Source organism: Protobothrops mucrosquamatus, unplaced genomic scaffold (genome assembly GCF_001527695.2).
Source record: "Protobothrops mucrosquamatus isolate PMUCROS unplaced genomic scaffold, P.Mucros_1.0 scaffold10, whole genome shotgun sequence".
Classification (NCBI taxonomy): Eukaryota; Metazoa; Chordata; class Lepidosauria; order Squamata; family Viperidae; genus Protobothrops; species Protobothrops mucrosquamatus.
Genome location: NW_015386397.1, coordinates 5,057,162 through 5,069,225, shown reverse-complemented (window position 1 = coordinate 5,069,225; position 12,064 = coordinate 5,057,162). Strand labels below are relative to the sequence as shown.

Here is a 12,064-nt window from a genome sequence, read left to right as displayed (position 1 = left end):
GAGAAGACATTTTTCTCCTGTGGACTTCTCTGGGGATGTTTACCGTAGAGAGTGGAGAAAGAAAGGGAGAAGAAAAGGCAGCTCTGGATCCTCAAGAGATGCATTTGAAAGGAAAATTTCTCATTCAAGGATGAGTGGTTGATTTGGGAGGGGGGGGATAGATGGGAAATGGGAAGAGGTTGGAAGAAGAGCCGTTTCTACTAGCTCCCCGCTGGCGGCCTCCCTGCCTACCTTTTATTTTTATTTTAAACATGTTTCTGACCTGCGGGATGGCTCCAGCTGCGGCTTCCGTTGCCACGTCCGTGGATTACAATGGAGATTTCCAAGCTGGTTATCAGGAAATCGACGGCATCAGTTTGGGTTACCTGCAGGTTAACGGCACGAAGATGTTTGCTCTGACCCAGGTCTTCAGCGATCTTTTTAAGGACATTCCTCGGGCCGCCGTGAGCAAAAAAATGGAAAGCCTCAAGATCCAGAGTCGCCGGTGCGACCTGAAGGAGCTGCGCACTCTCAAAGCCATCCAGTCGGTGCCAATGCGCGCCGTCAAGTGTTCGCTCATTTCCAAGACCGACCTGGAGGCCCTCTGCACCTCCTGCAAGGCCTTAACCCCCAGGAAGAGGAAAAGGAAGAGGAAAGTCAAGAGGAGGGAAGCCGAGGTCCTGTTCGATCGGTCCCGGTTACTACCGGGGTACGACGAACCCGACCACCACGCCTTTCGTGCCAGTTTGGGTGCCGGCTGCGCCAAGCGCGAGGCGCTCTTCGGAGCTCCATTTGCTAGGAGCTACGAGAAAGCTGCACCGCCTTCCAAAAGCTACAACCGGAACGGTAGAGCGCACCTCCTGGCCGGCGTCCTCCACGCTTACCCCGGGGACTTGCAATTCCTACACTCGGCTGTCAGGGCGCAAGGAACCAGTCCACCGCCTGGCGAGCCCGAGATCGGGCGCCCCAAGCGCTCCATTTGCGGCTGCCTGACCAAGAAAGGTCGCTCAGCCTCTATCGCCGGCTCCAAGAGGCAAGGTACGTCGGCTGGCTATTCCAGTGATTCGGATTCCAGCGGCGCGTCAAGTCCGGCAAGTTCCAGCGATTCTTCGGAAGATGAAGAGGAGGAAGAGGACGACGAGGAGGAGGACGAATCTTCCTGTAGTAGCGAGGACGGCAGCTCCTCCGGATCAGAAAGCAGTTCCCTATGTAGTGGCGACTCAGTGCAAAGCACGCGGTACAGACAGGCCGCCCTTCCCCGCATCCTTCCCCAAAATGCATCTTCCCAAGCCCTTCCCAGCGTGGCCAAAGCACTGCGCCCCGACCCGAACTTGCTCTTTTGGGCCAGGACGTTGCGCGCCTCCAGTTTGGAAAGTTTCAAGCCGATTCCTAACAGTACGCCCAAGGAGCTTCAGCAAGACAGACCCGAGACTCGGCATTCTTCAGTTTCCCCAGCCCGTCCGAACGGCCCGCAGCCAAAGAACGGAGGCATCAGGGAGGCGTCGGAGTCGGGTGTCCAGGAGGGCGAAGAGGCCGATTTCCTGAGCATTTCCGATGGTGTCCGAGCCGGTGAGCAGGATAAAACTGAGGAAGCCGCGCTTCATCAGACCTCCGAGGAAGGATCAGGCAGAGGGGCCCATTTCGACAGGCTTATCAGGCAATCGAAACTCTGGTGCTACGCCAAAGGGTTCAACGTGGATGGGAAAGGCTTGCGCAGAGCCGACCAGGCCAAAGGGTGTTCTCCCGCTTCTAAAACTGGCCTCCTCAGCCTGGCCAACAGACCGCTGAAAGGGAGCAGCGACTCGGAAAGGGGTTCCAGGAGAAGTCGAGTCGAGCAGGCCAAGGCCCCCAAGATTCCGAGGAAGAAGACCCCAAAGGGGGGCACCCCGCCTTGCAAACGCTTGCTCAGCACCAGTCCCGGGTCTGTAAGGAATCCATTTACTTTGATGGGCACTTTTCCATGTACACCCGCATTAGTCGTGGGTTCAGATGGGGATCTCTGTCCTGCATCGTCCCTGTGCGTCAAAGACTCCTGTGCCCTCTCCAAAACGCACCCACTTTGGACCTGGCAGCTGGGGGGCAATGCCATCCCCATGCCTCCCAGCCTGAAATTCCGGGGATATGGTTTTGAAGACTTCTAGATGAAAGATTTAAAGTAGTTTATGTGCAACGATTTGTTTCGTTTGTGGAGGGAACAGTGTGGATGAGAAAGGGAAAATAGAATATATTCTGTACAGAAAAGAAAAATGATCTTGCAATCTTAAGTATATATACTTGGAAATAACCTTTTTGGGTTCAGTGGCCTTTAATTGCAAGTCAGGTGATAATAGCAGTTGATGATGTTTAAACTCAATTGCCCCAAAGTAAGACTGGCTGAAATAGATAAAAATGTTTTTAAAATAGAAAAAGTGCAATCAAATATATAATTATTCAGACGGAATTGTGGGATTTAATTATGTATAAGTGGCTGTAAGTTTGAAGCCTAAAAGTTTTCAAAAAAAAAAAAGAAAGAATGGACTTTTGATTCCCAAATAGCTTGAGTTTTTTTTTTTTTTTTAAAGAATCCTGAAAATCTCCCATCACATGAAATTCCTTTATTTATACCAGTGGCTTTATTTTAAAGAGCCCATCCAATCAGCAATTCTTAATAAAATTGCACACCTTTGAAAATATAAAAAATTAAATCTTACTTGATAGTAATTATAGGGAGCCAAAACAAATGATTAAAAAAAGAAATATTGACAGTAAGAGAAAGTAGAAAATAAAGTTGAGTATAGATATTTAACTTTTATGCTTTAGTTGGGGATACAGTGTTTTTGTTTATGTTGCACATTTATATTGTAGGGAGCTGCAATAACAATTAAGAAAAAAAAGATACAGACAGTTGGAGAAAATCTGGTCTCTCCTTTCCTTTTAACATGCAGTGGTTTGTTCCATGCTGTGAAATTTGGAAAAGCTGTGTGTGGGGGGTGTTGTAGGGAATGAGAAAGTTTCTGGACAAGGCTCCCCTCCCCTCTCCCAAGTGAAAGACCCTCTCCTCTCCTCTCCCTCCCCCATTAGCAAAGTTAAAAGTATGCTCTCCTCCCAGCCCCCAACTTTCTTCCTTAATTTGGAAGAGAAATGGAATGGCCTTTCAACTGCAGCACATTAAACTCATCAAAGGATCACTCCCCTCCCCATTCCATTCACTTCCTGATTAAAACTTAAGCAAAGCCAATCTGACTACTTTATCCCCAATGCCAGAACTTTTGAGAAAAAGAAAGGTCTCCACAGTAGACTTTTTTTCTTCTCTTTCAATAAAGAAAAATTATTTTAAACTAAAGTAGAAGCAAAGTCCTTATCTTTCCCTCACGAAGAAAAAAAAAGTTGCTTAAATTTTTGCATCGTTTCAAACAATTTTTTTTTTTGGTTAATAGATCCCTGGCATTAGTAACCCAAAGTAATATTCTGTTTATTTAAACATTTGCTGGAAAGAATAAATTGGATCCAGGGGTAAATTTGAATGAATTACAGATGGACAATTTGATCTCCAAAGTGAAATGTAGAAAAGAGGAATTCTTTTGTCTTTGCCAGAGAAAACAGTGATCTCTTTCCCTCGTGCAAATAGTTCTTTATTGTTTCATGTGTAATATACCCCTTTGTCTTCCAAGATTGCTCTGTGTCACAAAACTCAAATTCAAATTGAAATCTTCATCTCTAGAGTAAAAAGCCTCTTATGACTGTAAGATGTGTGTGTTTATATGTGTGTGTGTGTGTGTGTGTGTATCTTCAGTTTCAAAATCTTATATCAGGGAAGAAAGAGCTCAGTTGCCCATAAATAGATCTTGCTACACAACCTGTAAAGACCACAGGCAAAAACATTGTTTAAAAGTGCAAAACAGATTAATTAGGAGGTAAGTCCTCCTGGAATTACTGGACCTTAAATCCTTAAGTCTACATGATTTTATGTGTAAGTAAGCTATGCATCAACTGATCTTATTCCCAACTGTGCAGTCAAACAGTAACATATTTAGGAATCAGATACCAATATTTGTCTGGATCTATTATTAAAATAGGCTTTCCTGAAGAAGGGGACAAACCTTATTGGGGATGGCTGGGTGAAATGAATTGATTGAAATGTCAGATTTTATCTAGAAAGAAATTCCGGCACTTTGAATTTTACAAATTGATTACTAAGTGCAACAATGAAACAAACCAAATATGGAATGTATAGAAAATGTGTATGATTTTAAAAAATAAGACTCATATAGAAAACAATAACAAAAATACCACAGTACAATTTCTGCTATTCCCCATCTTGGTTAATTGTACAGTATTTAAATTTTGCAGCTGAATTATACTTTTCTTTTTTTTTTAGGTTGTGGTTATACTGTATTCTTGTCTACTTGGAAGTAAGAGGGATTGATCTCAATAGAATCTTATTTCTAAATAAACCTGCTTAGGATTACTGGGTTAGTTATTTTCACCTTATAAGCCTGCATTTTTGTTAAGTGGGAGATGTTTTATTGTCAAAATTGCTCTCAGTGAAGAAAAGGAGATATTCTTTTTTTTTTCAAAAATCAGGGCAATGCAGTGTCCTTAATGTAGTTCCCATTCATTGTGTTTATGCAGAAGAGCTGTCCATTGAATTGTGTGAGTCCCAAATATTTGAAAGCAACAAAGAAAGAATAAGAAAACCTGGTTGTTCCTAGGGGCATTACATAACTTAAGGCTTTGTGTGAAAGAGCTGAATTAAGAATTTCCTGACTGTCAGCTCTCTCTCCCCCCTTCTCCCCCTCCCCCTCCCCCTCCCTTTCCCCTAGTTTTGAGCATTTATTTGGTATGAATTAGCTTTGCTAAAATATAGCAAGAGTATAGAACAACAAAAATAGGACAATAGAATTTTCAGGAGAAAAAATTATAGACCATTATCTTTGGAATTCTTTCCTGATGGGTTAGAAAAGCAGACCCCCTTGGTGTGTGAATGTGAAAGAAAGCAAAGGAGCAAGGAACACTTTTGCAGTTGTCTACACTTTCTTTAAAGAACCCCCTACTCAAAGCTAACCCAGCCCAGTCATTTTATTTTAGTGTTCAAAATATGACTTCCAATTTTGCTTATGATAAAGGAGGGAGTCCTGTATTTGCCAAGCAGGATGCAGCATTAGTTGCAGGCTGACTATTCAAAGGAATGTGGAATTCGATGGAAGCCAAATATTGACATACCCCTTCAGTTTCTCTCCTGAACTTCTTACTGAGCTTTGCAAATAGGAGCCACACAAATGAAGAGAAAAAGAAAAGAGATCTAAAATAATGTATAAAGAATTGGTTAAAATGGGGAAAGGGGAATGCTTCTAATCTTACATTTGCACCATAATCTAGTTTCTGTATTCAGGAACAGGTCTGAAGGACCCATCTGTTGTAGGGTATTGCTGCTGAAGAGAGGTGTGGATATGTGGGTGTGAGTGTGTATGAGACAGAAAGAGAAATTGCACCCCCATGGTGCAAGGCATGCTTGTTCCCTCCCCAATACTGGAACCAAGCTTGCATTGCTTTTCTCTAGACAGTGCTGTGTTGTATAAGCAGCCTTCTGGTTCTCTGGAGCAAGATTTAGTTGCAACATTGCTCACCCCACTAATTCTTTACCTAAATTAAACTTAAAATATTAAAAAAGTAGTAAATAAAAAAGAGGCAAGGACAATCGGCAGGAAAAAAAAAAAATCTTTTTTGTATATTCAGCCAAAATAACCTCACCTCTACTCAGTCAAACCGACCTATTCAGCTTCCCACAATCATTTTGTTCTGTGTAAAAGCTACTAGCGTGTTCGGTCACACAAACCTCTAGCAAATGATTTGGAGCTGAATTGTTCCCAGTCATTTCAGTAGAGATCCTTTCATTTTGTACTGAAATGCTCAGTTGCTAGTTCATAGTTCTTAAAATGAAAATGCCCCTTAAGACATGCAAACATGATGTAGTGGTATTCACACTTGTTTGTACATGTCGGGCAGAACCATGTATGCCATACAAATACAAATATTAGGAGTAGATGTACAACCATAGTATGTGTATGTGCAAATTAATGTGGAAAAATAGATTTTCAAACAATGAAAATAATATTGAAGTTGCACACTCAGGTGAGTTAGTCTGACTGAATCTGAGGACTAACCTTTCTATAAACATGCTATAGAATTACAATTTTGGTTTTTCAGTACTTTATGAGAAACGTTAGTTGATTACAGTATAGGATAGTCTAACTCTCTAAATATTGTGGATGTATATGTACTGGTGCTTATGTGATTTACAGTACATGTATTGGGCTGCACCTATGCATTGCCAGGAAAGAAACAATTACATAGACACCCAAACACACAAAAATATTGTAAAATTAAATGATCCCTCCACTGAAATTTATGTGAGAACAAGCTTTGCAGATAATCAAGTTTTGTATTCTGAGTGGAATGGAGCTGCTTTTATGTATGAGATTTGTATGGGTGTAGGTGTGTAAATCATTGTGATGTATCAGCTTAAACTGCATTTGCAATTGATGTTCAGAGTATCAATAGGAACATTTTCACACATGACACAGAATGTACATTTGAGCTTGTAAGTATAATGCAAATACAATCCCACATTTCTTAGCATGCATAGTGGGTTTAAATCTGGCTCTATTTTTCTATTTTATGTTCACAGCATTTACATGTATTGCAAGGGAGGTTCCAGAGAACTTCAGAGTTGTGTATGAAAATCCTTTGTCTCTAATGTCATATTTTGATACTGCATTCAAAATACTCAGGGCTACTCAGTGAATTATTGATATGTTTTTCAAAATTTTCTGGGATAGTCAAACTACAGCTATTAGATTTTGATCTCCTTGCATGATACCTCAGATCAGTCATCTCTGTAGCAATGACAATTTTTCTACAAATAGATACCATTTAAGGTATAGAGGAAAAATGACTTATTTACCCTATCATTTGTACATTCAAGGCAATAGGCACTCAAAATTACAACAGAAACTTTTAATGTCATGCATGTAAACACTTAAAGAGATATAGGGAATTTTTTAAAGTTAAATTTTAAAGCTTGTTTTCAAAAGTGGACATTAGTTAGTGATTCCCATGCAATTTTCTGCTAAAATATGATTTGTTAGTTTTGGATTTAGAGTTAAATGTGAACCCATACATAAAGGCTTATAACATTATCTACAAGCCAAGAACCCACAGATTGATCTACAAATCCTGGTTCAGGGTTCGGTGTCATTTCAGCTATACCATTATGGTATTTTTATTTCAGGCACCAAGACCTTAAAAAGAAGGACTATCTAGAGGGGCATTAAAAGTTAGATTTAAGTTAGCCAGGCGAAGCTACAATCACATCATATTCAATACACTTACCATGGAGTAAAAGGTGATCTGAGCTTGATCTGAGCTTGATTCCTAGTGACATATTGGAACATACAGAAATGATTTTACTTTTACTTTTTCTAGAGACTTTTTTTTAACTATTCCAGTTTATCTTATAGACCAGGTTCTAAAAGATTTGGTTTGAAATGCTTATTTCCTTTTGATCAGTCTGGAAACTTGGAGAAGTTAATTATCAATCTTGTTCAACTAAATGAGTTGGAAGTAAGGATATATTGTGTATTGGATAGTGCAACCTGATGGATGTAAACATGGATAACTAGAGGCCTTTCTTGCTGAAAATTCCAGAGTTGCATTATTGAATAGGACTTTTTAATCCCAGGAAATAAATATATTTTAAAGAGGTCATCTGGAGTTCAAAGGAATATTTTCAAACATCTTGCATGATCCTGGCGTCTCTGTGATATGCACTGACTTGCTGCTTTCAGTGAAACATATTTCTAAAAACATGATTGAATGCCATCTTAAATTCAAGTATACCGTTTAATTTGTTCCAAACTGCAGGCAGTATGGCCTCAGATTTCTACTGGAAAATATGCCTCTTATTTTTAAGTAAAGATATGTTAAGCAAGATTAACAAATGAAACTATTGTGGGTCAATGCCTACATTGTTGAGAAATTGTGGAAAATGATATGGATCATACAAATCTTAGAACAAAGCTGTAATCATATGAAAAATTTCTTTCTATCCTTATGTATCCTTTCTACCATGAAAAATACTCATATGCAGAGAGTAAGGAACCTGATATTGATTAAAGATTAAAATAACAAAGGGAAAATGTTTTTCAGATTAAAAAAAAAGGAGGAAACATTGTTTCCATTTAGGACACACATTTCCAGCAAGAAGTTCTTTAGTGCAAGATGTACTTTTTTTATGGTACAGCTCATATGGCAGAGTGCTCACTGATGTTTGGACCCAAGTGCAGTAAATGCAAGCACTCTCTTGGGAACAGGCTCCTTCCACATCATAGATTCTTCTAGAGCAGGGGTAGTCAACCTTGGCTCTTTTATGACTCGTGGACTTCAACTCCCAGAATTCCTGAGCCAGCTAAGCTAAGCTGGCTCAGGAATTCTGGGATTTGAAGTCCACGAGTCATAAAAGAGCCAAGGTTGACTACCCCTGCTCTAGAGGATGACAATTACTTTAGAATTCACTTTGGCCTATAATGGGGGTATCCCAAATGGGCATAAGATAGGGGGGGGGAAGGATTTACAAGATTGGTAGTATTGTTGAATCAGTCAATCTTTTAAAATGGGAAACGTTCTCTATAAAAGGGGAAAGAAAACAACCACCTATTGTAAAGTTCTTTTAACTATAATATCTCCAGTTTGGGGGGGGGTTCTTTTCAAGGCATTGTTTCATTGCAGAGGAAAGATTCCAAACAGAATTGTTTCAAAGATTAACACATATCTTTCCCAGTTGCTTTTATATAGCTGGCTAGATAGCATGAGGTAGAATTTCTGTTTTCATTTAAATAATTTGAAGCCCCTCAAGAAAAAGATGGGAAAATCAACTTGAAGGAAGCTTATAAGGATGTGGAAGGCAGGGAGGTGAGGTTGAGTGGTTAAAGGGAAGAGGAAGCATACATGTTCGTAGCAAGTCCCCCTTTTTTGAAATTGAAATGTAAAGATATTTACATTTCTCCATGTTTAAAGAAAGGAAATGATCAGTACCTACAAATAAAATAGCATCCTGTGAATTGCTTTACTAATTCCAATTGGTTGTATCTGAATTTGAAAGAATTTAAATTAAAGGGTAGAAATTTTGTTGGAAAGTTCCCAAACATAATTCTCTGAATCCTATGAACTAGAAAAGGTAAATTTTAAAAAGAATAGAAACTATTTTCCCCCAATAAACAATATTTTTTCTTACAAACTAATTCTCCCTTTTGACTGTGTTTAGGAAGAAGTGAGAGAGGTTTGTCTTGGAACACAGCTAGCAACAAAAGCACAGTGAATTAGCATTTTCACCTTTGTTCCAATACAGAAGTGTTGGACAACTGGTTATGATGGAAACTGTAATACAACACTACTGAAATATGCCTTGTTACTGGAAGATTGTACAAAAGAGAAAAGAGCATTTTTCTTTCTCATCTCCTTCAAGCTAGCTGGAAAAGAAGGGGCATAAAGGTAGGCTTTACGTAAATGAATTTAAGTTGTATGTACTGTATATAAACTGTATATACTGTATAACCTTCACCGTGCAATCTGGAACCCTAAGAAATAAAAAATGTATTTTTAAACAACAAAAAATTGTGTGTTCGACTTTTTAAAATAGAGACATTGATCATATTAGGCTACAGAAGGATTTTTTTGTGTTAAGTTAGTAATCCCACTTTCTACTTAGATATAAAACAACTGAAATGACTGCTGGATCAAGACTGAAATCTTGGTTAAATTAGGCTTGCTGAAACCAGTGGCATTATAAAGTTTTTACATTGATCCTGGGATTATAATTTAAGTATTGAGAAAGTTAGATTCAACTCTGTTTGCAACATTTGTGACAGCATATTTGGGACTGATTACAAACTTGTTGACTTGTTTGAACTGAACATTTGTAATTCTTAAGTGATCAGCAATATTCCAAATGAATTATCTACAAGATGGATATTTTCATATTGTTTTCCAACATTTAAAGATATAATCATCCTCTTACTTCTCAATTTGCAGAATATTAGAAGAGTTCCAACTTCCAATGTTCTGTCCTGTTAATACTATAGAATACTAGCATTCTTTTTATTAAAACCAATAGTTCCATTACTTTGGTAATACTTTGTCTGTTTGTTGTGAAGAATTAAACATGGCTGCTCTTTACAATTCTACAATCTATTTGGATGTGTTCACCAGTTGTGCTGATTTCCAATGTGCCTTGTTGCAAAATAACTAGTGAACTGAATTAGCCTGTTTCTTGATACAATTAAAGAAGCTGAAAATAAAATGCAGTTACTATAGATAAAAAAAATGTGCATCAGATAGTTTTGTTTTCAGAAATTAATAAGAAATGACAATATAAGAAATCTGATGTTTTTTGGGAGGGGAGACAAAAAGTATACCACATCATTGTAAGAATAGCATGTAATCCTCCGTGAAAACAAATAATTCAATGTACAGATTTCTTCAATTTAGTGTCTTCTAAGACATGTAGGATTCTCATAATTCTGATATAGCATAGCAATTTGAAGATACCAAGTCAATGAAAAGTACATTAAAAGTCATGCTAGCCTGTGATTTAGCCAACATATTGAATAAGTCATAATTAGCTGAATTTATTCAACACTCTGTGCAATAAACTAGGGCTTGCAAGCCAAAACCTCAATTAGGCAAACAAAGCTCCACCTCATTTTAGTTTAATGCAGTATCTCACTGAATTCTTGGTAGATTGGAGTGGGGGGGGGGAAAACTGATTCAGTCTTCCTATAGAATCTGTGAAGTTCATTGGACAATTTTGGAGCCTATTGTTCACATACATGTACAGGCTAAAACAGCGGTTCTCAACCTATGGGTCGCGACCCCATTTGGGGTCGATCGACCATTTCACGGGGTCGCCAAGCAAGGCTGTCCACCATTTTTTCCCCCTTTTCCAGCGGGTGCCTTACCTCCCTTGGGCTGGGCCAGCTGGTGGTCGGCCTGCTCCGTCTCTGCCGCTTGCCAGCTACGCCCCAGCCGGCGCAGGGGGTGGAACCACGCATGCGCGGCACTCCCGGGCAGGGAAAGTCCTCGACTTAACGACCGGTTGGGTAGTCCTCGACTTACGACTGGTTTAGTCCTCGACTTACGACCGGTTTAGTCCTCGACTTACGACCGGTTGGGGGTCGCGGCATTAAAAAGGTTGAGTACCACTGGGCTAAAAGATGCTAAACCATGGTTTGCTTAACCATTGTAAATTGAAATTTTTTGGGGAGATCTATAACCTAGTGTGTGGGTGTGTTGGAGAGATTGCTTTGGTTTATCAATCTGTTTTAACCAGTATACAGTTGTATGCACAGCCTAATTCTTGTAGAATTAGAGAAAGCAAGCCAGAAACATGTCTCAATCTTTTGCAGAATCTGTGGAACAAAATATTAATAAAGTAATTAGCATATTTAGTTTGAATTAAACTTTGGTAAATTAGTTAGAATTGCATCTTTAGCATAGAAGAAAGTGGGCTAAAATCATTTTGGATCAAATGTACATTCTTATTTTTTAAATTCATTTTGCAGAGGAGCAAAATAACATCAAGAAAGAAAAAGAGAGATCTAAGTATCTTTACTTTACTAACTAAATTAACTTACTGTAATTAACTTACTGTAATTCTTTGACTCCAATTGTTAAAAGAAGGGATAATCTTTACCTCTGACATATCTATAGTTCATAATGTATGTAGAATTGTTAGGTTTAACTGCTATATGAAGGAGGTTCTTCCTTATAAAAGAGGCTTTTCTCAAAATGGGAATATAGCAGACTTAGGCATTTCCTAATTGATTATACTTTGGGTTTTTTATAGCATTGTAAATGTTGCAGAGGAGAAATGAAATAATTAAATGGAAATTAATAAACACATCTACCTGATTTTTACTCCCAAATCTATAGGAAATATTTTTGAAAGTTCTGAATCCTTGTAGAACAATTTTCACATCCTTTTAAGTTTTTTGATTTAAGAGAAACACAATAAGCTAAACTAAAAAAAGGAGTTAGATCCAAATGGTGA

General features: G+C 38.9%; 1 protein-coding gene across 1 annotated transcript; it reads left to right on the top strand.

Annotated features, from left to right (window-relative positions):
* Nucleotides 1-269: 269 nt before the first annotated feature.
* On the top strand, nt 270-2,213 carry EPOP (elongin BC and polycomb repressive complex 2 associated protein). Its single transcript, XM_029283046.1, has one exon. It carries the CDS (start codon nt 270-272, stop codon nt 2,118-2,120), a length of 1,851 nt encoding a protein of 616 aa, XP_029138879.1. The 3' UTR covers nt 2,121-2,213.
* Nucleotides 2,214-12,064: the final 9,851 nt, after the last annotated feature.

Bases quoted from the DNA above. Each gene is read 5' to 3' on its own strand.
- EPOP (XM_029283046.1), top strand. From the start codon at position 270: ATGGCTCCAGCTGCGGCTTCCGTTGCCACGTCCGTGGATTACAATGGA.